The sequence below is a fragment of the Myxine glutinosa genome, chromosome 10, assembly GCF_964187855.1.
Source record: "Myxine glutinosa chromosome 10, kmMyxGlut1.1, whole genome shotgun sequence".
Classification (NCBI taxonomy): Eukaryota; Metazoa; Chordata; class Myxini; order Myxiniformes; family Myxinidae; genus Myxine; species Myxine glutinosa.
This window is the reverse complement of record NC_136270.1, coordinates 62,181,380-62,208,714: the sequence shown is the minus strand read 5'-3', so window position 1 is coordinate 62,208,714 and position 27,335 is coordinate 62,181,380. Positions and strand designations below refer to the sequence as shown.

Genomic DNA, 27,335 nt, shown 5'->3' with positions numbered 1-27,335 from the left:
TTTCCCTTTCATTCAACAGTCATTGGGATGGTAGGATAGCCTAGAGGTCTGCACACTCACTTCTGAGCTGTCTAGCCTGGGTTTGAAACCGACGCAGGTATAAACTGTCATATTGATGTTTCACATGCAGGATGAGGCATCAATGTGTGTGCTGTCCCTTCGATGTCCTCCGCAAAGAGCAGAGGAGCTATCGACAGCACCCTGAACAAATTTAACATTCCTGCTCTAACCTATAGGGGGGCACTGCATCAGCGGCACAGCCACTGCCCCAGAAAATTACACGATCTGCAACCATTCATTCATATTCTTTCTTTCTTTCTTTGTTTCTTTCTGTCTGTCTTTTTTTTTTTTTTTTTTTTTTTTCTGTCTGTCTGTCTCTGTCTCTGTCTCTGTCTCTGTCTCTGTCTCTGTCTCTGTCTCTGTCTCTGTCTCTGTCTCTGTCTCTGTCTCTGTGTCTCTCTCTCTCTCTCTCTCTCTCTCTCTCTCTCTCTCTCTCTCTCTCTCTCTCTCTCTCTCTCTCTCTCTCTCTCTCTCTCTCGTCAAGTTTATGTGGATGGTTAAGAAATACTGTCAGACAGAGAGTAGACCTAAGCAACTCAGAGTAAAACTTCCTTGTAATTTACAAAATCTGCTGTTTACCTTTATCAAGTAGAAAAAGCCTCAACGAACAATTAAACTCGCAATCACACGGAACAATGATATTGACATTGAGATTGCTATTAAAACTAGATGGTATTCATAGAATACTTAACCTGCACAGTCAACTTGGTGTGAGCAAACTCTTCTGTTTTTGACCGTTTCTTTTTTTTTGATCCAATATGGCTGCCAGACCACGTGAGCGATGATATCATAAATTTATATTCTCGAAATAATTGTTGCATAGATTGGAGTGGAGTTATTTACAATGAGCCACGTTTCAATTTTTTGCATAGAGCAGTTTTGGAGATATAGATGTACAACGTTTTTCCAAGATGGCGCCTGTAACACATGACCTATGACGTCATGATTATCATTAAAATATTCTAAAGGAGGAGCCACTCCTATGGTGAAAATTTCGTGTCCATCAGACCAACAGTTGCTGAAATGTTTTAAATAATGATCGGATGGATAAGTGTTGTATTTGTCGAATTATGATGTCATAACGAAGGCACCGATGACATCATTAACATATCTTATTCCCCATGGGGAGTCGGTGACAATGAGCCAGGTCTCAATTTTATCCACAGAGTGGTTTCAGAGATATAGAGGTGCGAAGTTTTTCCAAGATGGCACCTGTACTACGTGACCTATGACGTCATAATAATCATTAAAATATTATACAGGAGGCCCTCCTATGGTGAAAATTTAGTGTCAATTGGGCCAAGAATTGCAGAGAAAAAAAATTCATACTGATCGAATCAAGCGTTGTACTTGTCGAATTATGACGTCATAATTAAAGTACCGATGACATCATCATTAACATATCTTATTCCCCAATCGGAACACTTGACAATGAGCCATGTTTCAGTTTTTTCCATGGAGCGGTTTCGGAGATATAGAGGTGCAACCTTTTTTCGATTTTTCCAAGATGGCGCCTGTACCACGTGACATGACGTCATAATTATCATTTTTAAAATTCCACAGGAGGAGCCGCTCATATTCTGAAAATTTCGTGCAAATCAGACTAACAGTTGCAGAGGAATTTTGTTTTTTTCATCCTGATCAGATCAAGTGTTGTACTTGTCAAATTATGACGTCATAATTAAGGCACCGATGACATCATCATCAACATATCTTACTCCCCATGGTGAGTACTTGACAATGCGCCATGTTTCCATTTTTTCCATTGAGCGGTTTGGGAGATAGAGGTGTAACTTTTTTCAAGGTGGCGCCTGTACCACGTGACCTATGACGTCATAATTATCATTAAAATATTCTACAGGAGGAGGCCCTCCGATGGTGAAAATTTCATGTCAATCGGACCAACGGTTGCCGAGAAAATGAGTTTTTTTTAAATGCAGACATGGCACACACATGTACGTACGTAACTAAATGCTTAACCTCGCTTTTCGCTTCGCGAGCACAGGGTAACTAGAACGGCACTCAGTAGAGGGCATACCTTCGCCTGGTTGGCCATATCACTCAATGGTAAATAATCACTAAAAATTCTACAAGCCGGATCCAGATCCGAATCTTTACCAAAATTGAATCGATTCTTCCTTGTCACACACACAACCCGTCCACCAAGTTTCGTCCAAATCCATCCATAACCTTTTGAGATATCCCGCTTCGTATCGTTTTTGGCCCTCTCTCAAAGGTGAACAAGCATTTCAAAAATTAAATAATTCTCATATCCGAATCCATATTCAGATCTTCACCAAAATTGAATCGATTCTTCTTTGTCACACACACAACCTGTCCACAAAGTTTCGGCCAAATCCATCTGTAACTTTTTGAGATATCCTGCTACGTATCGTTTATGGCCCTATCTCCCAATGGTGAAGAATCACTTAAAAATTATAGTAGCGGGATCCGAATCCAGATCTTCACCAAAATCTAATCATTTCGTCCTTGTCACATATGCTACCTCTCTGCCAAATTTCGTCCGAATCCGTCCGCAACGTTTTTTGATATCTTGTTCACAAACAAACAAACGGACAGACAAACAGACAGACAGGGGTGAAAACATAACCTCCATCCACCTTTGTTGGCAGAGGTAATCATTGATGTAAGTCAATGCAATAATTTTCATTGTTAGATTTTAAAGCATTCTACAAAAACAGTCTCTGGCTAATGCCAAAATGGAATCGATAATATGTTGTTGCGGTTTTGAGATTGTACATATAACATCATTAAAGGTTAAAGGTTTGCCCCCCATAGTTAGTCCACAAGCAACACGTAGGCCCATTAGAATTAGTTATGTCATAGTATGTGTAAGAAGAGTAGGCCATTTCCCTAGTGACATCTGTGTTGTGTAAAGAATTGAGCTTAGGTCCTTTTCATTTTGTGGCCACCCTTCATTTTCATCAATGGGCAAACTCGATCCAGCACCCCATTTTGGCTGATCCATCTGTGTGTGGTGCTTTGGCTGCCAGCAGCATTAGCTGCCTTTTGCTCGCTCAAACTAGTCGGGTAACCACGAGGTAGGCCTGAAAAGAGGGCGGAGCGCGAGGGTCGAGGTGTGGCCGCGTCAAGCAGCACATCAGAGGCGGTGACGGTAAGGGCAACAGCCAACCAGGGCTGAGAGGGCATGGCTTGATAGGGCGTGGCACGACGCATCGAGTAAGTTTGAGAGGGTTCGCTGGGCAAGGCTATATAAGTCTTCACACAAAGCCCCCGAACAGGACTCGTGGGGAGAGGACTTGCCAGCAGGACTGCCCTTAAAAGGACTCATGCGACAGGACTGGCTGGAAGAGGACTCGTGGGGAAAGGGCGTGCTGAGAGGACTGCAACGAATTGCGCTTTGTAAAAGGACTGTGAAGGACTTGCAAGAAGGACTGATGAGAGGAGGACTGGCTGTATTGAGAGGACTGGTACGAGGACTGAGTTGAGAGATGAGAAGGGATGCGCAGTTCTGAGTTGAGTTGTGAGAAGGGAGAGGCGCTTACAGAGAACTGTGTTGGAGAGAACTGAAGCCAAGCCCTTGTTGGAGCATTGAGGGGACCGGCGTGCACATGACAGTTTTGAGGCATTGATTGAGAAGCGCATTGAGAAGCGCGTATTGAACTGTCCGTTTATTACATACGCAGCCGCAAGTGTAACCGCCAAAGCCAGCCTACCGTTCGCCCTGTAATAATCCCGTGCACGCCAAACGACACGGAGAGAGCTCCTGCCGTCTGTTCATCTACTTCGCGGTGCGAGTTGGGGACCGGAGAGCGAGCTGCCTGGACGCCATCCCTGGACCATCGACCTGTTCGTCTGCAATCCCCGTGCGAGTGTCTGTGTGTGAACGGGCCCGTTTGTCTTGGGATAAGTTAAGACTGCTTAAGGCTGCACTGTGTATCCTTCTTCTTCTTATTGTACAAAGTGTAAATAAATCGTGTTATTCCTCTATTCCCAAATTCGACCGTTTCAGTGATTTCCTCCATTGGGTAAGCGTGGCACGATTACGAACCGCTCGGATCGGGTTTTAGTCATTGATAACGGCTCGGGTCACGGGTTCGCTACCGCTCGGCGTATCCACCAACACCCGTGATTCGGGCGAGGCTTATTTCCTCGTTTCTGGGCGGCGCGAGTACTTAGGTATTAGTGATTAGTCCTACGACCCTACTTCGCGCTGTCCAGGAGTGACGTCATAGGTCCCGGGTCCCGTCGGCTAGTAAAAGACAAGGGAACTAATCCCCCCTTGGTAAGGGGAAAAGGCCGGCGCTGAGATCCGCAACAATATGCAACACAATAATAAACCTGTTTTATAGGCTCGATGCTGGAGACCGAAATGCAAACAACCATAAAATATTTCAGACCAACATACCAGTGAAGTCCGATCGAGAACTGGTTCTGGAACTTTGGTGTCGATGTGCTGTTCCACATGTGACCTTCCCTCTGGAACCAGCACAGGGGATGTATATCGCTGGTTGCCATGCTGCTGTGGATCCATGCTCACAAGCTGCACCTAAAAGGGATGACTCTACAACCTCACAAACCAAACGCTACCAAATACTCAACAATCCGTATAGACAAAACAGAGCACAGAACACTTTATATGCAGGCAGTCACCTGGCCATCATGGTTTTGCCACCAGTCCTGAGCCTGCATGGCTGGGGTTGTACCAAAGGTGTCAGGAAACAAATCACTATGAAACTCGTACGCATTCTGTTTCCAGAAACAAAAGCACACAAATCATCACAATGTAAAAAGGATAAAAAACCAACAATCTCTAGCTGAGCTGGCAAATCCAAGCTAAGTAGAAAGAAGGAAAGGTCGATTTATTCCAATCAATAACACGCTCAGTAGAGAACACATATTACTTTAAATAGAGGTCAAGGCTCATGGAATAGGAAGACAACATAGGGTGAGGTTAACATACCGATAATAATTACATGTGGACAAGGAGGGCCAGACAAATAACAGACAAACATTATTAGTTTTCAATTGCCTCACTTCTGGCCTGGATCCTCCTACACTCATCTCCAGGCCACAAGTGTTCTTCCAAAATTGCACACCAGTGCCTGGTTGCGAGAAATTTGGATAATTTAACCACAGGATAAGAGCTATCCTGTGGTTAAAATTCTTATCCGAAGGTTAACTATCTGACGGATAAACTACGGTTGGATAAGGAGAGGATAGCTATCCACCAGATAAGAGCTGGATAAGGTGTGGATAAACTTTTGATTGGTAGATGTCATCCCACAATGCATTGCACTGTCTCATCTGCTTGCAAAGCTATCATGAAGCTGAAAAGATTCTAACTAGAAAATGGAAGGCAAACTTTTGGCACACCAAACGGGATATATGCTGTGTCTGGTGACAGAAGAGCATGTAAAGGTCGGCTCGTACCTGCCGTATCATCATATAGCGTATCCCGATACTGCATTATATTGCCGTGATCAGCAAAGAATATCATTGTTTTCTACCAGTTCGCACCAGACGGTTATTTGCTGGCGTGATGACGTCGTGGCGCATGTGGGTTGATTATTACATCGCCATTAAAGATATATGATATATAGTGTTCAAAAATTTATATCCAAATAAAGCAAAGGTGGACCAAGAAAATTACCTCGTATAGGTACTTACTTTACTCTGTGAAATGCTCTGTGAAAGCCAGACGCAAGACAATAATTTTTTTCAGCAGTTTCCGGTCGCTAGAAAGTTGGACAATTTAACCAATTCAACCCATAGCTATCCTGTGTTTAAATTTCTTATCTGATGGATACTTAACTCATGAATAATCCACGGTTGTTCAAATGCTAGATAAGGGTAGGATAGCTATTTGCCAGATAAGGCCTGGATAAGGCCTGGTTAAAGTTTTGATTGACATATGGTATACCACAATGCAATGCACCATTCTGTCTGCTTGCAAAACAGTCATGATGGGTGAAGTCAGTCATACTGGAAAGAGGAAAGAAAAAAAATCTTACTCCAACAGAACGGGAAATGCTGTGTCAGGTGGCAGAAGATCATATAAAGCTCATTAAGAGTAAATTTTACAACACCCTAATGAATAATGTGAAGAGGAAGGCGTGGAGCGTGCTTGACGATCACAACTACCGTCAACGGTGTCAGAGACCACTATCACTCAGCAGAGGAAGTGAATGAGAAATGGTTCACGCATTGTGTAAGGTAGCTCAGCAGACTACAATCGATTGTCGAACATATATTAGCTCAGGATACAGGCCCGTTTCACGTCCGCGCCGTCTGCACTCTGATGCAACTCCATGAAAAGGAAGTCGACCCCTGCTTGAACACTGGGAGCGTTTGCACGTTCATACATGACCATAGACTCCTGAGAGTCTATGTACACGACACAAATTGGACCAACACGTTTGTGGAATTTCCTTTCAACATTTGTCCGACAGATTTCCAACAAAGGTGGATCATTTGCCATTTAGAATTTGATAAACCTACATACAAGCCACTAACCACAGATAAGGCGTTATCTGGGCCAGAGGAGATGTTATCCAGAAAAACTCACTAACTTATCCAGGAGATAAAGTTATCCAGGCTTTGAGCAACGGAACCTATCCAGTTGGTAAAATTTATCTGCCGGGTCGGTGATTTTTCCACAGGATCGTGCTTATCCGGGTTTCTGGCAAGCGGGCACAGGATACCTTCATTAATTCTAAGCTAAACGCTCCCCTCTATTTCTTTATCCTTCTATTGTGACCCAGCTGTATCAATTGTTTCATGGCCCTCCTTCCATTGCTTCAAACATGCTGCCCAACATCATCTTATGCTCTCCCCCATACCCACCCATGCTCACTTCTACTCTTGCTGAGCCGTTACATCCACATCATTTCTGCCGCCCTTCCACTCGTGTGCAATGTCATTGTCCCCCGTTCCCCTTCAAGCATTGGTCACTCTTTGAACCTGCTGCCCTATGTCATTTAGTTCATCCACAAGCCTAGATATAAATATCAACAAGCGTTACGCCTCGGTCCCCCGTCGGGGAAATGATGTGAGTTGACAAAGTGGAAGACGCAGAAAACATGCTATGATATGATATTTCGCCCACAAGGTTCAGACATACATGGAGGCGGCCATCTTGGATTTTGACATGGCGACCCAATTTTCTATAGCGTTCTTCCTTATGCCTAGATACACCCACACACCAGATTAGAAGTTGGTACTTCGCTTATTTTTCAAGATATTCCGCTCACCAGGTTCAGACATACATGGCGGTGGCCATCTTAGATTTTGACGTGGCGACCCAATTTTCAATAGCGTCCTTCCTTGTGACTAGATACACCCAAACACCATATTAGAAGTTGGTACTTCGCTTATTTTTCAATATATTTCGCTCACAAGGTTCAGACATATATATGGTGGCGGCCATCTTGGATTTTGACGTGGCGACCCAATTTACAATAGCCTTCTTCCTTATGCCTAGATACACCCACACACCAAATTAGAAGTTGGTACTTCGCTTATTTTTCAAGATATTCATCTCACAAGGTTCAGACATACATGGCGGCGGCCATCTTGGATTTTGACGTGGCGACCCAATTTTAAACATCGTTCTTGCTTGTGCCTAGATACACCCACACACCAGATTAGAAGTTGGTACTTCGCTTATTTTCAAGATATTTCGCTCACAAGGTTCAGACATATATAATATATATGGTGGCGGCCATCTTTGATTTTGACGTGGCGACCCAATTTTCAATAGCGTTCTTCCTTATGCCGAGATACACCCACACACCAGATTAGAAGTTGACACTTCGCTTATTTTTCGAGATATTTCGCTCACAAGGTTCAGACATATATATGGTGGCGGCCATCTTGGATTTTGACGTGGCGACCCAATTTTCAATAGCTTTCTTCCTTATGCCTAGATACACCCACACACCAAATTAGAAGTTGGTACTTCCCTTATTTTTCAAGATTTTCATCTCACAAGGTTCAGACATACATGGCGGCGGCCATCTTGGATTTTGACGTGGCGACCCAATTTTCAATAGCTTTCTTCCTTATGCCGAGATACACCCACACACCAAATTAGAAGTTGGTGCTTCCCTTATTTTTCAAGATATTCATCTCAAGGTTCAGACATACATGGCGGCGGCCATCTTGGATTTTGACGTGGCGACCCAATTTTCAATAGGGTTCTTCCTTATGCCTAGGTACACCCACACACCAGATTAGAAGTTGGTACTTCGCTTATTTTTCAAGATATTCAGCTCACAAGGTTCAGACATACATGGCATCAGACATACATGGTGGCGGCCATCTTGGATTTTGACGTGGGTTGCACCCACACACCAAATTCGAATGCGGTCCTTCGCTTACGCACGGTCCACGGCATCGAAGTTTGAGTGTTTTCCCATTCGTGTCTTTGTCGGGTTTCCGCTGGTTGTTTTGTTGTGTGTGTGTGTTGTTGTGTGTTTCTGTTTAGTTTTGGTTTTGTGGTTGTTGCGGATTTGTGTGTGATTGGTCGTTTTTTATTCACACGTCGTGCGCGGCCTGGTCTTTCCGGGCTCCCTTCCCCCCGTCGGTGTTTTGCGAGTGTAATTTCTTTCCTTCGTAGTATTTGCTTGTTTCCTTGATTTTCTTTTCTCCCCCCTGCCTCTCGCAGGCATCTTACCCTTTGTCCAGCGTTTTTAAAAACAGGACAAATGGATAGACAAAGAATTCTATATTGATTCTATTCTTTGTCTCCTCCCGGACACGTGCTTGTTCGCTCTCCTCCTCGTCTCGACTTGTGCCCCGCCCCCTGTATCTCGTTTTTCTTCCGCCTCTGCTCCTTCTTTCTCAAATCCACGTTCTCGCTTGGAGACTTTTCCCAGATTGTTTTTCATGGTTTTTATGGTTCTGTTTGGATATTGTTGGAATATGTTTAAACCGCAGCCGTGATGCTGATGCTGCCCCCCCCCCCCCCCCCTCCCCCGAATTTCCATGTTTTAAACGTTTCCCAGTGTGTACCCCGGTCAGAATAGGTACACCGTATCCCTGCGTGTCGTAAGAGACGACTAAGAGGGTTGGCGTCAGGAAGGGCATCTGGCCATGAAAACATTGCCTCAAAAAGAGAACCATGACAATTACAACTACATATGAGGAGGGTACAGCCCGAAGTGGAGATCGGTTTCTGAGGTTTGGGACATGGAATGTAGGGACAATGACAGGGAGATCAGGAGAAGTGGTGGAAGTATTGGTCAGAAGAAGAGTGGACATATGTTGTGTGCAAGAGACGAGATGGAAGGGAAGTGGTGTGAGAATGGTGAAGGGTAGGCAGGGACAGAAATACAAGTTTGTGTGGCAAGGGCGCCCGGAGGGCGTGAATGGTGTTGGTGTCCTGTTTTCTGAGGAGTTTGTAGGCAGTGTGGTGAGTGTGACTAGAGTGAGTGATAGGTTGATGATGGTGAAAATGATGATTGGAAAACTCTTGGTGAACGTCATCTCGGGATATGCTCCGCAGGTTGGTCGAAGCGATGAAGAGAAGGACAAGTTCTGGTGTGCGATAGAGAAGCTGATGGAAAACGTGAAAGATGAGGAAGTTGTTGTGGTGGGAGGAGACCTGAATGGACATGCGGGAAGGAGTATGGATGGTTTTGAGGGAGTTCATGAGGGTTACGGATATGGTGTGAGAAATGGAGAAGGTGAAAGGATTTTGGAGTTTGCTGATGGAGCTGATTTGTTGATTTGTAATACTCAGTTCCAGAAAGAGGATAATAAGCTTGTTACATACACGTCAGGTGGGTCGACGACAACCGTTGACTACCTGATGGTGCGTAGGCAAGATAGGGGGCACCTCCGGGACACAAAGGTGATCCCGGGGGAGGAGGCTGTTTCACAGCACCACTTGGTTGTCTGCGACATGAGGGCGAAAGGTGCGAGGAGAGCTCGACGGGTGAAGTGCCAACCGAGAATGAAGGTGTGGAGGTTGAAAGAGGTGACAGTAAGGGAGGCATTAAAAGAGAGGCTGAGTAGGGTAGAGGATGATGTGGTTGAGCTTGAAAGTGGTTGGATGTCAATGAAAGCTAGTCTGTTGGGAGCCGTTGGTGAGGTATGTGGATGGACAAAAGGACCACCGAGGCACTCGGAAACATGGTGGTGGGATGATGAAGTTGGAAAGAGGATTGATGAGAAGAGGAAGAAGTTCAAGGAGTGGCAGAGGGCGAAGGGTACGGGAGCAGAAACAGCAGAGCATGAAAGTTATAAGGCAGCCAGGAAGGCTGCAAAGAAAGAGGTAGCAAAGGCGCAGGAGGCATGTCGGAAAATGTTCGGAGAATGCTTGGATTCGGAAGAGGGTCAAAAAGCAGTATTCAGGATTGCAAAGCACATAGCGAAAGAGAGGTGTGATGTGATGGGGGTGAGTTGCTTGAAGGATGAAGTGGGACAAATCGTTGTCGACCCAGATGGAATTAAAGGAAGATGGAAAAGATATATGGAAATGCTGTTGGATACAGAGAATGAATAGGATGGCAACATGGAGAGTAACCCAGTTTTAGGACCCGCAGAGAAGATAACTGAGAAGGAAGTTGAGGAAGCGATAAAAGCAATGAAGAGTGGAAAAGCGGGAGGGCCGACGGGAGTTGTGGGAGATATGTTGAAGGCAGCAGGAACTTGGGGTGTGAAGAGAATGGCAGAAATCTGTAATCTGGTGGTGAAAGAAGGCCGCATTCCAGTGGATTGGGAACCGAGTACCCTCGTCCCTCTATACAAGGGGAAAGGTGACCCTCTGGAGTGTGGCTCGTACCGAGCGATAAAGTTATTGGAGCATGGAATGAAGGTATTGGAAAGGGTGTTGGAGAGGAGGATAAGGAAGAAAGTGAAGATCGATGAAATGCAGTTTGGATTTATGCCAGGAAGAGGAACGACAGACGCGCTTTTCATTGTGAGGCAGTTGCAGGAGAAGTACATGGAGAAGAGGAAGAAGTTGTTTTTTGGGTTTGTTGATCTGGAGAAAGCATTCGATAGGGTTCCACGTGAAGTAGTGACATGGGCATTGAGGAAGTTAGGAGTGGAGGAATGGTTGATCAGAGTAGTGATGGCAATGTACAAAAGAGCGCGCACAGCTGTAAGGACGAAGGACGGGAACAGTGGTGAGTTTGAGGTGAAGGTGGGAGTGCATCAGGGGTCGGTACTAAGTCCACTACTATTTGTAGCTGTGATGGAGGTGCTGGCTCAGAACGTAATGGAGGGTTTACCGTGGGAGTTGTTGTATGCAGATGATCTGGTGTTGATTGCGGAAAGTATGGATGGACTGAAGGAAAAGATGAACAAGTGGAAGGAATGTATGGAGACAAAAGGTCTGAAGGTGAATATCGGAAAGACGAAGGTGATGGCAAGTGGTAAAGCATGTGGTGAGGTGGAAAGAACTGAGAAGTGTCCGTGTGCTGTGTGCAGGAAGGGTGTCGGAGTGAACTCCATTCAATGTACAATGTGCGCTGAGTGGGTTCATCAAAAATGTAGTGGTCTGAGAGGGTCATTTACCAGTGTGGCAGCTACATTCAAGTGTAAGGTGTGCACAGAGGGAGCTGCAGATGGAGGAAATGTTGAGTTGGATCTTGGAGACGGCGTGAAGCTGGAAGGTGTGAAAACATTTTGCTACCTCGGAGACATGCTGAATGGAGAAGGTGGATCAGACTCGGCAACGGTTGCTCGAGTGAGATGTGCATGGAAGAAGTTTCGGGAACTGAGTGGCGTGCTGATGAGGAGGAGCGTGTCGCTGAAGCTGAAGGGAAAGGTGTATGCTGCATGTGTGAGAAGTGTTATGATTTATGGGAGCGAGACATGGGTAATGAACGTAGAGCAGCAACGAAGGCTGGAAAGGGTGGAAATGCGAATGGTTCGATGGATGTGCGGAGTATCGTTGAGAGAGAGGAAGACAAATGATGAATTGCGAAAGATGATGGGAATATTGCCTGTGATTGATGCTGTGAAGAGGAACAGGTTGAGATGGTTTGGTCATGTGTTGAGGAAGGATGAAAGTGACTGGTTGAGAAGAGTGATGGAAATTAATGTAGAAGGAAGTAGAGGACGGGGAAGACCGAGAAAGACGGCTAAAGATGGTGGAAGAAGAAATGCGGGCAAGGGGGTAAACAAGGAGAGATGCAGAAAATAGGGCAAAATGGAGAAGATTGTCATGGGGACCGCAAGGCTAACCCCCGCTCTAGCAGGGAAAATGGCCTTAAAATGCATGTTGTTGTTGTTGTTGTTGTTGTTGCTTACGCACGCACGCACACACGGACGGACGGACGGACGGACACACGGACGGAGGGGAAAACCATTGTCCCCCTTTTGCTCCGCTGTGCGACGGGGGACAAAAATGAACCAAAATAAGAACCATTCCCAACAGCCAAAGGTTTGTTGGCTACCAACCTTTCGAGGAACAACGTAGCTGATGGGCACAATGGCATTCCCGATGAGCTGCAGAGCACGCATCACCTCACAGGCCATCACGTCAACAGCACGCTTTGAAAGCAAGGCCAAACCACGTGTCCCCTCCTCAGTCACGCACCGGCACACTGAACACATGTGAATCCCATTAAAGATCAAAAATATTTCAATCCAAATCTTTAAACACATCTATTCAAGCCCTTAATCTATCTCAATCGTTTCTTTTTCCAAGTACTCGATATAAGCAATGTGTTCCTGCAGGTTAATATTCCAAGGATCCCCCTCAGACATCCCTCGTCGATGCAGCTCCCAAATGTGGAATGAATGATAACTTTAGGACTGGAATTGATATTAGCCAGCTTTGCTCATTTGGACAGTGATCATCTTCTCCCATTTCTCCATTTGTACATTTTACAAGTACCGCAATTATATAGAATAATGGCAATACCCACCTCTCCTTCCCACGACACAAAATTAATCTTCATACAAACTTTTATTTTCTTCTCATCTGGAAACAAATCCTCCCCTTGCCTCCCCAACAACCCATCATTGTTTTGAACTCAATCGGGTGGTACAATGGAATGCAAGACATTAACATACAAAAACCAAACCAATGTACCAATGGTCACTACCAATAAGCAGACATGTAAAAGCTGTGTATTTGCATCACAACAATGCAAATTAATGTGTTGTAATAAATGCTGGGGCTGACAGGATGATCTAAAGGTAATCCCACACACCTCTAAGTTGTCTAGTCTGAGTTTGAATCCAGACCCGGGTATAAATTGTCATCCTGGTGTTTCCCAGGCAGGGGGGTTCATCAGTGTGTGCCGTCCCTCGGATGGACGTTAAACTGAGAGTCCCGTCTGCCGGCATTTGTTGGTGGACGTTGAAGATCCCACGGTGTCCTTCGCAAAGAGTAGTCGAGCTATCGCCGGCACCATGAATAAATTACAAATTCCCGCCCTGAATACTTATTGCTGGGATGGCAACGGCCAACCAGCTAGCATAAGCCTGGTCAATAAACGGCTTCGGCAGCACCTACCCTCTGTAACAAAGTATGGTACATCAGAGAATAAATGCTGAGTGATGTATTCAGCGTCACCTTGGGTTAAGAAGGATGCGGATTTGGTCACTTCGAAGCAATCGATGAAGTAGTCACCCTAAAAGAATAAATCAGGGAACACTAAACTCCAATTTCACACTTTCAATACAACAATATTTTTTCCTCATGCCCATACTGACCACTTCGCTCGGTCACAAGTACATCACAAGTTTCCATAAAATCTTAATCAAACCAGTTATTCTTGGGAAAGCTGGAATTCTAAACGAAAGTACCAAAGATAGCCAGGAAGCCCCAACCTACAAGTTTGGTATGGCAGAACTAGCACAATTTATGGAACATAAATGTTCAACGTTACAAGTTTAATCCTTCACAAAAAAGTGCTTCTTTATAGAATCCTGATAAGGTACACTTACGATTAATTCCCATCAAGAAAATGAATGCATTCCAAGGAACATTCGATACAAAAGTAAAAACAAAAACACAACGCATAATCAACATCCCCATTCACCGCATGAGTGTGTAACAAACCTTTGCTGCCAGAAGCAAGAGACCAGTATCTTCGTCAAAAAAAGGCATTAGGCAGCTGAAAGGTAAGAAGAATGAAAAAAAATGACAATCATTGAACGACTAAGTACCAAAATCACTGCGAAGCAACGAGCATCAACGTTAACGTTAATCAACACGTTAACGACATGCAGCAGCATAGTACGCAGTGATCTCAATATGTGCAAAGCGCATGAATATGGCATGTGTTGTATCTCAAAAATCAAAGAACTTTTCAATGGGCAATGTGCCAAGATAGTGTGTCTGGAGTTTGTCTGTGTGGCGTCTTGCTGAATGATGAACTGAATCCTCCGTTTGGAGGTGGAGCTTTCATCCACGAGAGTGGTAACAATATGCTCGCTGTGCACAATGGAGCAGAGAAAGGATCAGGAACATGTAACGTGCCGAAGTTTCGATAATCTCACAGATCGATCAATCTCTCAAAATTGAGTCGTTCACTTTGGCCAGATTTAATTAAGCTATATCTGCTATGGACCCATCTTCGCCCGAGATATTTTAGGTCTGCCACGGAGCAAAGACTTCTGTAAAGGACATCAAGGACATCAAGGAGATTTCCCTTCTCGCAACAATGAAGTTTCTGGCGACAGCATTGGAGGGTATTTTACACATCGTTCGTCCACGGTAAGTTCAACTATAAAATATAACGAGATGATGCTTAATCAATGTCCTAAAACCCCAAACATCCTGGTAAATAGCTGGCAGGAAAATAATGTCATTGAACTTACCGAATAGCTTCATTCACAAATAGGTAAATAAAGTATACGGTACTGAAAAATAGGTAGTTCAGATTGTTAACGTGCTAGCACTACAATACTGCTGCTAATCATATACAGCAGCTGCGGAGAAAAATCATCCGTGAAAATTTCATGCGGGTCTGGAAAGTCTTTTTAATGAAAAAGCCAAGAAAACCCATACACCGAGTATCAGTCATTTAGGATGCCCAATATCTCTTAGTAGCGAATTAAGCATTAATGCATCCAAGGAGTACCTAATAATCATGAGCCACCATAATTCAATAATCAAATACAGCATTTTCGCTTCCATCTCCTGAATCCTGTAATCCCAGTTTCTGGTCGTCCATGGATCCACATACCGTATGTTAATAACCCATCTCGGCCTGGCTTTCATAATCTGATAGGACCGGATGCATTTGCACTGATTTTTAATCGGATCATTTTCACCAGGTTATGCCAATTATTTCAACAAATAACTTGAAAATGAATGGCAGTCATGAGAGGAAAATTTTGAGGTAAATATGATGAGTGCAGAATTATGTGTGGCCATATAAAAAAAAAGGCGATCGCATGGTACTTTGTTCAAGAAATTTTCATCAGGATCGTGCAGCTGTTTTCAGACCGCCATTGTGGGTATGGCATAGGCATGATGGAGAAAAGATTGCAGGTAGAAAAGGGGGATAACATGAGACGATGGTGCACTGCCTGCTTGAATCACTCTTGAAAATAGCAAAAACAAAAAAGCATCCCCAAAAAAGTTTGACATGTTGGAAAAGAGGAGCAAAGAGTTGAGATGTGCAGAATACCTAGATTTGGAGAGTTTAACCAGGAGAGGCTACTAGATGAACATGCGTGGAAGAGCTGGGGAAGGTCAGAGGGCTGAAGGAGCTCGGCTAGAGTAAAGATTGTGTAAAAACAAAGGTTAATGATACGTCTGCGATGTGAGAGCAACAGGTCTTGTTTGGCCTTGTCGTGGGAGATTCTAATAGTTTTGAGAGCTTGGGATTTCACAGAATCCAGGGCAGAGAAATGTGATGCTGGGGCACCAGCCCATAATGGAAAGCAGTACTTCATTGAACTATGGACAAAGGCTGTGTAAACTGTGTAGTTCCAAAAAAAAAAAAAAAATGACAATGATGGATGGTTTGCAGTCTGTGGCAAACTTTGGAGACCAGCTTTCCTATTCTGTTGGCCAAGGCAAAGTCACGGTTGATGGTGAGGCCTACATGTTCAAAATGAACCTCTTCCAGTTGGACTATACGTTACAGTGTAGAATCAGTTCAAAAAGGGGAAACTAATATCTCTTCAAAATGTTGAAAATGGAATTGGCCAATATACAACAACAAACAACAACAGGCATTTTAAGGCCATTTTCCCTGCAAGAGCGGGGGTTAGCCTGGCGGTCCCCATGAAAATGTTCTCCATTTTGCCCTATTTTCTGCATCTCCCCTTGTTAACCCCCTTGCCCGCATTTCTTCTTCGACCATCTTTAGCCAAGTCTTTCTCGGTCTTCCCCGTCCTCTACTTCCTTCTACATTCATTTCCATCACTCTTTTCAACCAGTCACTTTCATCCTTCCTCAACACATGACCAAACCATCTCAACCTGTTTCTCTTCACAGCATCCATCACAGGCTCTATTCCCATCATCTTTCGCAATTCATCATTTGTCTTCCTCTCTCTCAACGATAGTCCACACATCCACCGAACCATTCGCACTTCCACCCTTTCCAGCCTACGTTGCTGCTCTACGTTCATTACCCGTCTCACTCCCATAAATCATAACACTTCTCACACATGCAGCATACACCTTTCCCTTCAGCTTCAATGACACTCCCCTGCTCGTCAGCACGCCACTCAGTTCCCGAAACTTCTTCCATGCACATCTACCTCGAGCAACCGTTGCCGAGTCTGATCCACCTTCTCCATTCAGCATGTCTCCAAGGTAACAAAATGTTTTCACACCTTCCAGCTTCACGCCATCTCCAAGATCCAACTCAACATTTCCTCCATCTGCAGCTCCCTCTGTGCACACCTTACACTTGAATGTAGCTGCCACACTGGTTAATGACCCTATCAAACCACTACATTTTTGATGAACCCACTCAGTACACATTGTACATTGAATGGATTGTACATTGTACATCCTTCCTCAACACATGACCATATTATATTATAAATCTATACAATTGAGTAATAAATATAATATTTGTCAATTAAAACAAAAGTTTACCCCAGAAAAGTGAGTAAAAATACTTGGGGCAATCAAAATGTTCTAAGGCTGTGGCATTCGCAATAGTCCAAGACAAATCGAAGAAAGTATGAGGAGGCTAGTAGAAAAATTATTATAAAATTCATTTATAAATATGTTTTACTCTTAATTACAAGCATTTGTTTATTGAAAACATTAAAATGTGGCCCAGTATTGGACGATTGCATAATGTGTGTAGATCTTTCAAACACCGCTCATAGAATTGTGCATAAATGTTTAAATTGAAACAAAATGTGAACCAAATCGTAATGTAGTATGGTAACCTAGTAGTGAGCACACTGTACTGATATCTCAGAGGCTGTGGGTTCAAATCCAACTGAAGGCAGCCACGTTAGATGATTCTGGAAACCAAACTTGTTTTGGGAGAATTGCTTTATCACTATCGGCTCGTCAGTAAAATAAATATAAAAACACTGATAATAATAATAACAATACATTTATTTTATATAGCGCTTTTCAAGAAGCCCAAAGACGCTTTGACAGAGTACAAAAAACAAGTGCAAAAAGACAAAAATCAATAGGTAAATAATCAAAGCAAAAGGAAGGAGAAGGAGAAGAGATAGTCAGGGGTTAAATGCTGTGGGTTAAATGTTGAATGCAGTGTTGAACAAGTGGGCCTCGAGTGATGTTTTGAATGTGGTGAGTGAGGAGGAGTCTCTGATGGTGTGAGGTAGTGAGTTCCAGAGGGTGGGAGCAGTGATGGAGAAGGCCCTGTCCCCCCTGATGGCTCATTCATAAAGTTCAATGAAAGGCTCGTCTCTCCACCACGCCTGATCTGGTCCACACACAATGGGCGACTCTTAACATGTAAACACAACTTGGGGTGGTGAAAAGGCAGCTGTCTAAAATCCCGAAACTGGATGGAAAATGTCACAGACATGAATGTGTTAAAATATACATATCAAAATTGCATGCTTAGCTTACAATGGGGCAATAAACCTAAAAATAAAAAAAAAATTAAAAAAAATACAATGGCACTCCGTAGAAAGCATACCTCCACCAGGCTGAACATGTCATGTTTTGTATCCCACTGATAAGCAGAATCTGGATCTGGACCTGAACTGAAATATAATCGGTTTGTTCTTGTCGTCTCACCAACTTATCCACCAAGTTTCGTCCGAATCTATCCACAACTTTTTGAAATATCGTGCTATATATCGTTTTTTGCCCTATCTCTCAATGGTGAAGAATCACTTTTTTAAAAAGGTTATCTGATCCAGATCGGGATTGGAATCTTCACCAAAATCTAATCAATCCTTCCTTGTCACACATCCAACCTGTCCACCAAATTTCGTCCGAATCCGTCCACAACTGTGAGATATTGTGCTATATAATTGGTTTTAGCCCGATCACTCAATGGTGAAGAATCACAAAATTCTCGGATCCGGATGCAGATGTTCACCAAAATTGAATCCATTTTTCCTTGTCACACACCCAACCTCTCCACCAAATTTTGTACGAATCTGTCCACAACTTTTTGAGATATCCTGTTCACAGACAGACATGGGTGAATACATAACCTCAGTCTGCCTTCAGTGGTGGAGGTAAGAATAACTCAAAGGTTATGACATACGATACTGTCTATTTGTATCATGACGCAGGTCTACAAGAGCTTTGCATTGCTGTTGTTGTTGTTGTTAGGGTTTTTGTTGGGGGTCATTTTTTGAAATGTGAAATTGTGACAATGTAAAAAATGTGAAAATGAAATTGTAACGGACAGCTGCCGGACATCTGTTGCTCGACTCCACCCACCATAGCACCGAACCTGTAGGCCTCTGCTGATCATACACTGCCCAGGCTTGTTGCGTCAGATTTCCATTGGCTTTGTTTGGGTCGAGTGTTATTCACGATGAGGTACTCCAAAAAATCTAATCATATGTCAATTAATATTTAATAAAGTCCATCAGAATGCACGGTAATCAAGGGTTACGTTACATAATCAAGCATTACGTTGTGCAAATTACTAAAAATAAATAGAGTTACGTAATTGTTGAATGGCTCCATATTGGGGTTAAGCAATCTGTGACCGTGTGACAAATCAGCTCGTTTTGATATAACTGTGGGGAGGGTCATATGGATAGGAGGTGTTGAGTGAATCTTTTAATAACGCATTAAATGTGTATTTCCCAATCATGCTGTTCATCTTTTAAGAGTGCATTAAATGTGTGTTTCCCAATCGGCCCGTTAGCGGATTTTGTCCCAGGTTGTGACATCAGTGTGGTCACTCTTAATGTAAAATCAATATTTTATTTTTACTCTTCTGGTGATGCAAAAATAAGAATTCCATACTCAAACACGTGCTGGAGGTGCATAAAGCAGATTGTATTTGATGACAGAGCAGGTGATGCGTTTGATGATAAAGTCGACACACTAATCTCATTATGTATGTTTAATTCCCAGAAGACTGATGGGCCTGTTTCTATACAATTCAAGTCTTCCACTACTCTGCATGTCTCTCTTGTGGACAACAGGGGCTGTAAGTCGCACCCAGTGTCCCTCAGACTGCAAATGCTACAAGGACACTTCCACTGTCCTCTGTGTGGAAGGAAAATACAGCATCCTGCCACAACCTCTGCCTGAAGACACAAGCTCTATTTGTATTCAAGAATACACTGACAAACATTTCCAGTGAAACTTTCTTCAAATTACCACAGCTAATCACACTAGACCTTTCATACAATTACATCGAGCACATTACAGACCGGACATTTTCACCTTTGCATGTCCTCAAGAACCTTGACCTGTCACACAATCACCTCAACATAATCAGTATTCACTTCTTTCAAGGCCTAGTATCTCTGGAGCGACTATACCTCCATAACAACAAACTCAATAGTATTGAACCTGGAAACGCCTTTCAAATGCCCCATCTTTTGTAGTTGAAACTTCACGATAATCATTTGCAGACTATTGAGCGCATACAAACTCCAAACCTTCTACTGTTAGACCTCAGTAGAAATCGTATCTCCAAACTATCACCTGGGACGCTAAAGCAATTGGACTTAGAGTTTCTTTACCTATCTGGGAACCGTTTGAAGGATTTGCATGTCAATGTATTCGGCAAAATGGACAAACTGCATTCGTTGGACTTATCCAACAACAGACTCATCAAAATTCCCATGGTTGTTCAAAGTTTGTCAAAGTTAACAGAATTGAATATCTCCAGTAACCCACTGAGATGCCCATTAAGAAAATATACCTTGGAAATACTGACAGCAATCAAGGTTCTGGATGTTAGTAAAACAATACTTTCTGATATATCCAGATGTTTTCTCCCCAATGTGTCTTCATTGCCTCCTACTTCTTACCATTTCTGCTGTAATAGCTGGTTGTGGTTCATTACTCAATGTGTGTGGCCCAAAAGTCATTCATCACTAATAGATCAAGATCAGTTCAGCAAAACAAAGGCAATTTCCTTCATTGTGTATCCCCCCTCTACCGAGCTCAAAATTACACGACCAAATATCAGGTCCAGAGAAAGGCCTTTGGATAATTATGGTGGGGAGAATGCTAAGATAAATATAATTTGCACTCAGATTAAAGTTTCAAGACCTATACTACTTGCAGCTGGACTGTGCAGAGCAATCAGCTTGTTCTTGGTGTTGATATTGACAATTAAATTTGGAATATTTTTCATGGACCAAATAAAGGTGAGAACTTTGGACTGAGACTCCAAATTCGCATAACTTAAAGGAAATTATTTGCACAAGACCAGACTAGTCTGTGAACCTTCTGCCTTGTGCCGTGTAGCTCCTCCATGAGCCTACAAAGGTCTGACTTGAGAAGAACGCATTTGAGCTTAATCTCACACCTCGATTCATTGGTCATCACATCTCTTGCATGTCATCCAACTTGTACTTTTTTATTTTCAAACATTATTTTAAACTTTTCAATCGCACGAAGAGCACCGAACAAGGAAGGAGATCTATTATAAAATGATTCACTTCACTTTACCAGTTGTTCTTCCTTCCCATTGTTCGCTTCTCCTGAACTCGTTATCTTCTACCTCCTCCCTCTTGGACCTCCCACCCCTTAAAGAATGCAGGGAATTCAGAGATATGTATTCATTATTAAATGTACAGTTCATGCAACATGTCTTTCATTAGGTTATTTTGGAATTTCTCCGAAATAACCTCAGAGTGGGTCCTGGTGTCCGGCCGTACGTACATCCATTAACATTTGACTAAAACATATTTTCTTCATAAACTGCCCGACCGATATGGGCCAAAATTTTAAAGATGTATCAGAGCAGCAATGTCTCATGGAGTTGTGCTCCCCATCTGGATGCGCTCCCTATAAAGGGAGTTAAAAGGGGGGTTTTACTCGAAATAATGGTATTTCATTCAAAAAAACTTCTCAGAAACCACCAGACAGATCCAGACCATGCCTTGACCTTAAGGTTTGCTCCCCTGGTCATATCTCTCTCGAAAAGGGAGCCATAGGCACCCTCCCAGAATCCCTCATTTTCACAAAAACATCTCCACAACTACCTGAGTGATATGGACCAAATTTGGTACACTGCATCAGGACAGTAAGGTCTCATAGGGTTTTGTTTCACATCCGGATCCGCCCATTTAAAGGTGCTAAAAGGAGGATTTTGCTCCCAAATATTGGTATTTCTTTCAAAAATCTTCTCGGAAACCGACAACCTGATCCAGACCTAACTGGCTACGCAGCATCGTGATCATTCCCTAATCTTAAATTGTGCTTCCCATGGCCGTACCTCCCCTGGAAAGGGTGCCACGGGCTCCCTCCCCTAATCCCTCATATTCACCAAAACATATTTTCCTGACCAACTACATGACCGATATGGACCAAATTCGGTACAATATATCAGAACAGTAAGGTCTCATGGGGTTGTGCTCCCCATCTGGATCCACCCCATATAAGAGGCTGAAAAGCAGGGTTTAACATCAAATTCAGGTAATTTATCTAAAAGTTTTCTCAGAAATTATGGAGAAATAACTATCAGTACCCCACGGGGCTATTTGTTTTTGTTTGTGTTTGATGCATTTGATGCACCAACTACATGACAATGCTCCGTTTCGACACGAGATAATGCTCCGTTTCAACACGAGACCATCCTCGTGTTTGACATGAGGACCATCCTTGTGTCCAATACAATAACTGCAATCTCTTAAAATAGTTCCCCATTGAAATATATTCTGCATAAAATAATGTCAAATGAAAAGCTAAATCAAAGAATATCTTTTCATTTAATCATTTAAATAAAAAAAGCAGAGTATTTTAAATATTATTAAATTACCTTATACTTTACAAGATACTATACCAATTAATTATTCCCTTTAAATGATGTACAGTATATTTGTTTCTCCATATCCCAAAAAGTAAACAGATCATCCGATACAGTCTCCTTCAAAACCTCTGTGGTGTTTTGCAAGATGTTTCAGTAACTTTCCAAGTTACATCCATAATAAATACAAAATAAACCTTGATGTAGATCCTACTTTGAATCAAATTATTTAAGATCCCACAAAATAACTGTACATTTATTATGAACACTAATAGTTTGAGTGACCTTTTCAAACTTTGAAAAAAAACATCACCTGTTGGACACACCATATTCCATCCTCAAAGTAATTGTGAAATAAGTACAGTATTCAGATGAAAGTTTCAGAACTCATTATGGTGAATTGTACATAATCTCACAAAACTTTTCTACAAACCTCAGCAAAAGACAACAGCAGATCACGTGTGTAAAAGTTGCACCATTTCAAATATAAAGGCCACAACAATCTTACACAAAACAATGAGGACATTTAACCACAGACAGAAAATCCTTCAAGGATTAATGACCCCTTTAGTATTCAACAAACCTTGGAGAGCAATCAACTCTATGGGTATGTACAGAGGAAGTCAACTTGCGGTTGTCCCACAACTTCACCTCTCGTTCTCGCATCTGTTGTGTGAACAGGCCTTCAGCATTTCCAGGTCATTATCATTTCAAAGTCTATGGTAGTATGCATTGACACTTTGCATAATCTTTGTGATCAATATTGCTAAAATTCTAACAGCACTGTTACGTGCTCCTCCCCGACCTTCTGGTCTCGGTATACCTCCGACCCCCGGGAAGAGCCACGGCAGAAAAATATACAATATTCCGTGTCGAAATCAATAAGGAAACCACACCAATGGTTATAAACAAACCAATAATATATTAAAAATCACACAGGAATAACATCACCAATAACGATAGCAAATCCAGACAATCAAAATCTTAAGATGGTACCATCTTATCTAGTACTTATAGTTATCTCAAACTCACAGCACTCCCCAATGTCTCTGTAACTCTCCAAGGCGAAGTTGATTCGCTCCAGCGATCGTGGGAACAATGTCCGATCAAGATCAATCGAGGCGTAGGCGGTCGAAGCGGCACAGAAGTCACGTGGTCCAACACCCAGCAAACTCGCGGTAGAATGGAAAATCCCCAAAGACGCGCGCCGACGTACACGTTCGCCGTTCAATCAGCGAACCGCCGTGTAAACTTCAAACGCCGCTTTCGCACACACGCATCCCCGGCAGACGGCCGGAGGATGAGAAAAGTTGCCGCGAACCAAAACCTTCTTCGGTGGACGCAGCGTGCGGGGCAGAATGGCGGACGGCTCTCACTCAAGCTGGAGCGTCTAGGCAAGGATTCTCTGGAACCTCAATGCCGATACCTGACTATGCAGGTTCCTCAACATTCCAGCGATAACACCTATCGCACGATATTCCTTTCAATGACTCAAAGTTCACTCGCGATGTACGCTCGACCATGCTAGGTACGGAGCTTCGACCCGCCTTTTCCCGACCTTTGCCTCACGACCTCTTCTTCCTCGCTCCCCCTCTTCCGGGTCACGATCCGATTTCCTGTCTCATTTTTACCATGAGCGCTTTTAACCTTTTAACCACAATAACCATTTCCCTTAAACAACAATAATCGCCGTTTCCTTCCAACCCCGATAAGAATAATAATACATAACCAGCAATGTTACAACTGGATGAAAGCCACAACCACGGAAGGGCCGAATCCGTAACAGCACAAACATCCATAAAAAATTATTGTCCTTCCGTCTGAGATATGAGGGGAGTTCAAAATGTTTCTTGAAATGGGTTATTCATTGGCACATTAGAGCCAGGGTTTGGTGATCAATTAAAATTTTCATGTATGCTTCTTAAATGCGATTAGCATGATTAATCTGACAATTTGTTGTGTCAGAGTATAATGTCGATTTTTGCCAAGTCAAACAATTAATTGTGAATCATACTAAAATACGCAATTTGGTGTCTGTCTGTCTGACGATTTTTGACCACAATATAATCAGTGGTTTCTTATCCAATCTCAACCAAACTTGGCAAGATGACTAATGGTCACACAATGAAAGTTGAAGTGAATTAATTTGCCCCTATCCCCAGCGGGTTTTCTCCACCAAGGGCGTTTGCCCTACCAATGGGGATGCGTGTTGAGGTGTACATCCATTTTAAGATAGCTTTATCGTGGCATTTTTCCAAAGCCGCTTCTAATAACAACACTACATATAATAGCATAATATTAATGTTATAACAAAACAATATTAATACTGTAACGAATTTGAGAAGTGTAACGGTTTTGAAGAGTGTAACAATTTTGGAGGAAGTGTAACGAATGTGAAAAGTATGGTTTTGTTGTGTGTAACACCCTCGTAATGTAAATAATGGTCGCAGCCGTCCTCCTAGCTAATTCCATGAAACTTACACACAGGCCACGATATATCTTTTTAAATAGTTTATTTCCTTATTCCATGTAGGCTAAATATGTGTTTCCCACTAGATTGACTCTGCATTGTATCAAACAAAATAAGCGTAGGCCCCTTTCAATTTCCCCAATCATCTCCGCTCTCCAAAGTTCCTTTCAAAAGCGGTGCGAGTGGTGTTCAATCCCGCAAGCCGCCATTGCCCATGTGCTCATCTCGGAGAAGAGGGGGGTAGGAGCCACCAACTCACAGGCGTGGCACGTCGTCATGATCAAAGGAGGAATCGGACAGCCCTAACAGCCAACCAGCACCGCGGTTAGCGACCCGGTAGGCGTGCCCTCGCAGCCGGCGGCTTGATTCCGCCCCGAGTAATAAAAGCGACTGGAAGGGACTGCTTCAGGAGATGAGAGAAGCGATGACATGCGAGAGGATCTGTGAGCTGAGCTGTGAGCTGTGAGATGTGAGATGAGAGACGCTCCAAGCCAAAAAGGAGAGGTACTTGGAGAGGAAACCAGCTTTGGAGAGACGCGCTGAGAGGAGGGAGATGGCTCCACCAGAAGGAGAGGAGCAGGTGTGACCGAGCCAGCGCGTGACGTCTACAGCATGAGCAGCGTCGATGCGACCGAGGGTTTTCCCGCCAAAAACGCGAAGAAGTGGGAGCTGCTACCTCCAGCCCTGCCGGTTGCAGGGACCTGACCCTGCCTCCCTCTCCAGCAACCCACCTCCGCCATCCCTGCCTGCAATTTCCCCCGTGTAAGTGTGAACGTCGTCTGTCTTGAATGTTGTCCTGGGGTTAAGTAAATTGAATAGTATAAGTTAACGATTCACTGTGTGACTGCTTCTTCCATCCATTGCTTGTGTGTGTATAATAAATCTGTTCTTCCTCCGTACTCTGTCTTCTTCTCTTTTCCTTCTCTTTCGGTCGCTTTAGAGGTTTCCCGATTGAATATCGGTGGTGCGATCTGGTCAACGTCGGGTGGAATCGGGCCAATTGGGGATCCTGTAACGGTCGCGGTTGGACCATCCGCTCGGCCCATCATAACATCTAAACCGCGATCCGTAACAATACTAATAATATCCCGTCTCCACAAGGGGTTTATCCTTCTTGAACAAACGTGTCAACGTTTATAAATGGCTTTTCGTGGGAGCATCCATACCAGAATTAAAAACATTATAAACCACAAACACGTTTGATTACCTTTTGGATCAGTCGCTAATGCTCTTTAACACTAAACTGAAAGGGAGGAAACCCGGGGTGTGTTCAGTTTCCAAGCAGCTAGCAAGCGCTTGCCAAGCCAGCAGTTCGTTATCAATGGCTTTGAACGGAGTGCTTGCTCAAATGCTTAAACCACTTTGCGAGCTCTAACACAAGAAACTTGGTAAATAAACACCCTGCCAAACTCCCCTCCACCCAACCTCCCCTCCCCCCACACCCACCTCCACTTCCTCCCCCCTCACCCCAATGTTATTGAGGCCGAGCCTAGATCTCTGTTATCTATATACCCCAGAGAGGAATGCCCCTTCCTGCCATCCCCGTAGGGAACGGGTGTACCAGTTTCTTGTATTGTATAAACAGATCAACTTAATAAAATTGACAAGGCCAGTACTACACTGGCTTTCACATCCATAGCTGTGGATTTCAGCAGCTGGATCTCACTCCTGCCCTCCCCCATCCCCATCCATACAGTCCCGGACATACTCCCAAGTGACTACTTTCTGTTTCAAAATTTGAAGTCGCCTGCACAGCTGCCAACAGACAATTTTGGGTCTACAGATTATCTGGTTTAAAGAAAAATTGGAACGCCCTTCATGTCTGCCTCATAACAACAGTATAATCTCATTTTACACAAGAATATGATATTTTACTTACTCCATCACAATGTCCTCATGATAAGAAAGGATAATAAGTGGGTTATTACCTTTTAGCTACAAATCAAGATGGGATTAGAGCTGATTGGCATTGGAGTTTATACCCTCATCTGATAAAATAAATGAATAGTTGTGATTAATGTTGTAATAGGAATAAAATAAAAAATCAAATCGGAATACTCCACCTGTCATATTGGCAACTACGAACATACCTGGTTGAAGCCAGAAGAGAGGATGAGGTCACAAGAGTCCAACCAAATGACCTTGCAATCCTTGTTGTTATTGTGGCATTCCACAGCCTAACAATGGCACAGCACACCAGAGACAGCCACAAGTTGAAATATTTTGACAATGAGCTAAAAACAAATAATAATAATTTGTGTGTGCTTTGCGATGTGAAAGGAAGTTGCTCAAGAACAATAAAAACAGAGAAAAGTCAGCATTCTGGGTACCTGCACTGCATCTAGCATTGCTCTGGGGTCAAACAATCGCAGCATTTTGTCCTGAAGCAATAAACAGATCAATAAAAAAGTACATTTAGCTAATAGAAGAAATATAATAACAAAACAAATGATTTATTACTAGCAAATACCACTTCGGGAATACTAAGTTCGCTTTGATGAG

The 27,335-nt window shown here is 43.3% G+C and overlaps 1 protein-coding gene across 1 annotated transcript in view; it reads right to left on the bottom strand.

Annotated features, from left to right (window-relative positions):
• Positions 1 to 27,335, bottom strand: part of CORO7 (coronin 7) — a 150,054-nt gene that overhangs the window by 82,868 nt on the left and 39,851 nt on the right. Inside the window, exons 7-14 of the mRNA XM_068126896.2 lie at positions 27,164 to 27,214; positions 26,924 to 27,010; positions 22,947 to 23,029; positions 14,069 to 14,123; positions 13,580 to 13,637; positions 12,457 to 12,602; positions 4,696 to 4,791; positions 4,451 to 4,591 (exon numbers count right to left, since the gene is read on the bottom strand). Coding sequence (XP_067982997.2) covers positions 4,451 to 4,591; positions 4,696 to 4,791; positions 12,457 to 12,602; positions 13,580 to 13,637; positions 14,069 to 14,123; positions 22,947 to 23,029; positions 26,924 to 27,010; positions 27,164 to 27,214 — 717 coding nt within the window. The remainder of the gene's footprint in view (positions 1 to 4,450; positions 4,592 to 4,695; positions 4,792 to 12,456; positions 12,603 to 13,579; positions 13,638 to 14,068; positions 14,124 to 22,946; positions 23,030 to 26,923; positions 27,011 to 27,163; positions 27,215 to 27,335) is intronic.